This window comes from Acanthamoeba castellanii, assembly GCF_000313135.1.
Source record: "Acanthamoeba castellanii str. Neff unplaced genomic scaffold scf7180000084763, whole genome shotgun sequence".
Lineage (NCBI taxonomy): Eukaryota > Discosea > Longamoebia > Acanthamoebidae > Acanthamoeba > Acanthamoeba castellanii.
In genome coordinates this window covers 528,834-533,031 of record NW_004457323.1, presented here as the reverse complement: position 1 = coordinate 533,031, position 4,198 = coordinate 528,834, and the positions used below count along the sequence as shown (strand labels likewise).

At 58.6% G+C, this 4,198-nt stretch overlaps 4 protein-coding genes across 4 annotated transcripts; 1 reads left to right on the top strand and 3 right to left on the bottom strand.

The window, feature by feature from the left end:
- Positions 1-126: 126 nt before the first annotated feature.
- Positions 127-385, bottom strand: ACA1_245970 (uncharacterized protein; the record flags this gene model as incomplete). The annotated part of the gene is given in 2 exon segments (XM_004335439.1): positions 127-154; positions 171-385. The coding sequence occupies 2 exon segments, from the start codon at positions 383-385 to the stop codon at positions 127-129; spliced, it is 243 nt and encodes an 80-aa protein (XP_004335487.1).
- Positions 386-688: 303 nt separating this feature from the next.
- On the top strand, positions 689-1,173 carry ACA1_245960 (uncharacterized protein; the record flags this gene model as incomplete). Its single annotated transcript, XM_004335438.1, has 3 exons — positions 689-725; positions 793-1,112; positions 1,135-1,173. 3 exons carry the CDS (start codon positions 689-691, stop codon positions 1,171-1,173), a joined length of 396 nt encoding a protein of 131 aa, XP_004335486.1.
- Positions 1,174-1,256: 83 nt separating this feature from the next.
- ACA1_245950 (CBS domain containing protein) lies at positions 1,257-1,780 on the bottom strand (the record flags this gene model as incomplete). The annotated part of the gene is made up of 2 exons (XM_004335437.1): positions 1,257-1,676; positions 1,760-1,780. The coding sequence occupies 2 exons, from the start codon at positions 1,778-1,780 to the stop codon at positions 1,257-1,259; spliced, it is 441 nt and encodes a 146-aa protein (XP_004335485.1).
- A 418-nt stretch (positions 1,781-2,198) lies between these two features.
- Positions 2,199-4,189, bottom strand: ACA1_245940 (uncharacterized protein; the record flags this gene model as incomplete). The annotated part of the gene is made up of 8 exons (XM_004335436.1): positions 2,199-2,363; positions 2,441-2,955; positions 3,052-3,136; positions 3,226-3,349; positions 3,483-3,552; positions 3,650-3,751; positions 3,857-3,943; positions 4,180-4,189. The coding sequence occupies 8 exons, from the start codon at positions 4,187-4,189 to the stop codon at positions 2,199-2,201; spliced, it is 1,158 nt and encodes a 385-aa protein (XP_004335484.1).
- Between the last annotated feature and the right edge of the window lie 9 nt (positions 4,190-4,198).

The following is a 4,198-nucleotide window of genomic DNA, read 5'->3' as shown; positions in this document are numbered from 1 at the left end:
TGATCCACCGCCCAAGGTAGCGCAGGAAGTGCTGGCCGGGAGCAGGGCCGAAGTGGAGCTGGGGCTTGGTGGCGGCCTCGGTTCCGTTCCAGCGGTCTTGGCGGTTGTCGCGCGTGGTGAGCATGCTCAGGTCGCGGCCGTTGGCGCGCTCAGTCTGGTGAGCGAGCCACTTCATGATCCACGCGAAGGCCTCGTCCTCCTTGCGCACCTCGAGCGACACGACGAACTCGCGCCAGAACCGGTCCCACAGCCACTGGGCCGTCCAGCCGACGTAGGCCGCGACCATTCCCACCAGGACGAGCATGAGGCCGCCCGAGAACACATCGTTGTCCGCCAGCGCGCCGATTCGACCGCGAAGGTAGGCGCCTGCCAGTTGTTCGGCCATCGATTGATGATGCTGACGTTGAGTAAGATGGAGGGATAGATAGGGTTGACTGTGTGGTGAAGATAAACTGATGGTTTGGCGACGTCGGTTGGTCGATTAAATACCTGCCCAGTCCCCGGTGCAACATGTTTATTTGTCGGGCTGGACAGGAAGCTTTTTCTCATTCTCACGAGATAATTCTCTGTGTATCGGGCAAACACACAGGCAAGAATATAATAATTAAATGGGATTTTTCTTATATTTACGTAGAGAGTATTTCTATATAATTAGATAGAGGTTTTTGTTGGATGAGGCCCACCACATATGTGGTGGGCCTCTCACAACTGGGAAGTGCTCTACCGTCCACCGCTCTGGCTCCTTCGTGTCTTCGCGAGGCTGTCGGAGGCTGCGGCGTCCACCACCGCCAGGACGGCGTCGGTCGTCTTCCGCCGCGGGATCCCGCATCGTGGACACCTTCAACGCCATCGCCAAGGCCATCTTTGGCACGCCGGCCGACCAGCAGGCCGAGGCCAAGGAGAAGCTGGCCAAGGAGACCCTGCCGGCCCAGCTGACCAACTTTGAGAAGCTGCTCGAGAAGAACGGCAGAAACGGCTTCTTCGTGGGCTCGAAACTGAGCTACACCGACGTCACCCTGTGGGTCGCGCTGCAGCTGGACTTCTCCAGGGTGGAGGGCAGCCGCGACCAGCTCCTGGGCGCCTTCCCGGCGGTGAAGAAGCTCGTCGACAGCGTGTCGGAGGGAGCGCATCAAGGCCTGCGTCGCCCGCGACGTCCACTCCACCAAGGCCTAAACCTTGCATCCTAATACAACGACTTCTCCTACAACTCAGCAATTCTGTGGTGCGTCTTTATTTTTGACGGGCTTGGGGTGGGTTCATTGGCCCTGGCCCTTCTCGAGGTGGATCTGGCGGAGGAGGTCGCCCAGCAGGTTGTTGTCCCTGATGTGGTGCGCGAGGTCGGAGAGGGTGAGCATGCCGCACAGCTTGTCGTTGCGGTCGACGCACACGAGCCTGTGGAGCTGCTTCTTCTTCATGAGGTCGATCGCGTCCTCGATGTTCTGGTCCTCGTAGACCTTCTGCACACCCTTCGAGAAGACGCTGTTGACCTTGCACTGGTTGTAGTCGTGGGACTCGCCGATGCAGCGAATCACGATGTCGCGGTCCGTCAGGATGCCGCACGGCTTCTGGTTCTCATCCACGATCGGCACCACGCCCACGCCCTGGTCCTTCATGATCTTGGCCGCCTGCAGCACAGAGTCGTTTTCCTTCAGGCAGTGCGGGTTCCTGGTGATGACCTGCACATGTGTAGTTTAACAAGCGTGAGCAGAGGTTTGTTAAAAAAAACGACCACTGGCAGTGAAAGGGTGTGCGAGCGTACGTCGGCTAGCTTGAGGGACATGTTGGAGTGTTGGTGGTGTGTATGGAGGAAGGTGGAGGGGTTCGGTGTGGTAGGTTTGTCGTGTGGTATACTGAAAAGGTCGAGAGGGCCATTCGTTTATGTACCCCCTAGGCCTGAAAAGTCGTCAGCGAGCTGGCCTCTTATCCGTGGGCTCCCTGCGGGACCGAGCCGGCGGACGCACGCGTTCACCACCGGAATTGATGAGAGCATGTCTCTTCATACAACAGCCCACCGAATTCCAAGAGGCCACATAAAAACCATCAGCTCATTGGGCACGCTCGGCCTACCGCAAAAAACAAAACAAAACACAAAAAAAACAAGGTGTAAACCAAAAAAGTTGTTTTGTTTTTCTTTTCTTTTCTTTTTTTTTCTTTTCTTTTTTTTGTCTTTGCCTGGTTGTTGGGCGAGAGGTGCGGTGTCAGGGGAACTTGTAGGGCGAGAAGATCTCGGAGAGGAGGGTGGAGGGGAGGTGTCTCTCCCAGTCGAAGCCGCGCCACGCGCCGAGGTTCTGCTTCACGAATCGGATGCACTGGTTCCGGAGCGACATCAGCTTGTTCACCACCAGCTCCACTATGTAGCCCTCCTGCTGTTGCATGTTCACCATTTGGTCAGTGTGGGCGGTGTGCGGAGTGTGCGTGTCGCATCGTTGGGCGTGAGTACCTCGCCGGGGGCAGCCTCGAAGCTCACGTAGAGCTTGGACCCGTCGGCGCTCGCCACGATGCCGCTGATCTCGAGCGTCTGCAGTCGGTCCTCGATCGCCATCGCCTGCTCCTCGCCGCCGTTATCACTGTCGCTGTCTTCCTCCGACTCGGAAAGAGACATCGCGGCGGCGCCTTCCGAAGAAGCGGAGGAGCCGGAGGCCGAGAAGTCCGTTTCCGCCGAAGCGATCGTCATAGGTGCCGAGGGCGGCGACGTCGACACCAGAGGCGGCAACGCGGTGGCGGTGACAGCGGCGGCGGAAGCGTAGGCTCGGAGGGCGACGACGCAGGGGAGCGACTTGAGTTCGATGGCCTGTCGCAGTTTTCGCTCCAGGTCGAAGACGTGGATGAGCTGCCCAGCGGTGCAGGCAACCAGCAGACTGCTGCCGGTCTCTGTGGCGCTGCTCGTGGAGATGAACTTGACCGACGACATCTTCTGCCCGCTCTCAATGTCAAGCTGATCACGCCATGTTATTTCTGCGTATTAATAGGCGCATACGACACACGGCGCACACGACACGACACGACACACGGTGAGATGCGAATGTTGACGAGAGAAGTGGCTTGAGGTACCGGGAACGGGATATGATGTGGCGTGCGCCCAGGGAGCAATGTCGCGGCTCCACAGGTAGTGGAGCGGATTCGGGCTCCAGTCCTCCTGTGCGAGGGGCGTCGGGAGGGTTTGGTCAGGCCATTGGGACGGGCTGATCACAGCGAGAAGCAGAGAATAGAGAGGGAGGTGAGTACGTCTCCAGGGTAGGCGAAGATGAGCGTGGCGCCGACTTCGCAGGCCACAGCAAACCGGTAGGGTGGATGCGGCTCCCACCAGACCATGTTGCTTCCGTTGCCGTCCGAGACTTCGTCACCGATGCTGTCGGACGAAGAACGTGTGAAGAGCGCAACGCAAAAGAAAGAAGACGAGCAGCGAAAGAGAACACGACGGAAGAAAGAATGAAAGAGAGAGAGAGAGAGAGAAGGGGGATTGGTGGGGGGGGGGCACTTACTGCGGGACGACGTGCTTGAGGTGGAAGCCATTCTCGCACGCTTTGAACACGTAGAACTCTGGTCTGTCTCCTGTGGAGTGCGAACCGACGTGCTAAGGCGTGAGTGCTTGCCACGCGAACTGAGCGACGGTGCGTGCGTGCGTGCGTGCGTGCGCGTGCGTGCGCACCCACGGCCACCATCCACTGAGCGTCGGGGCTTAGAGCAGCAAAATTGGTCGCTCGGCTCAGATCGATTGTCGTCGTGGTCGTCAGCTCAGGAAACTTGAACACTGTGTGCAATCCGCCACACGCCACCCTCTTGGTCAATAGCTGCTTTGGCGGAACGTGGCTCCGTCTGGAACACGATAAGAGAGCGAAAGGCGCTGCATGCGCACCTTTGAGGACTTGGTTGTTGGAGCAGACGATGACGCGGCGTTCGTCCCCTTGGTGGAAGCCAATGATGGCGTTGACCATACGCGAGACTGCGACCAGAAATAAAAAGGGGAAAAAACACGAAATGTGGTGTTAGCGCCCACTCATACATGGTCGGGTTCATCCAAAGCGGCGGCGGGGTACAGGGAGCTATGGTGCGGTTCAACAGCTCTTGGTGCCCCTTGGCGATGTCCAGCACGACCAGCCTGAAGTGGCCCGCACGTTAAATCGCACACGCACACGCACACGCACACACACCAACCCATCCCCAGAAGGCTGCGCGTACTTGCCGCCATCGGTGCCGA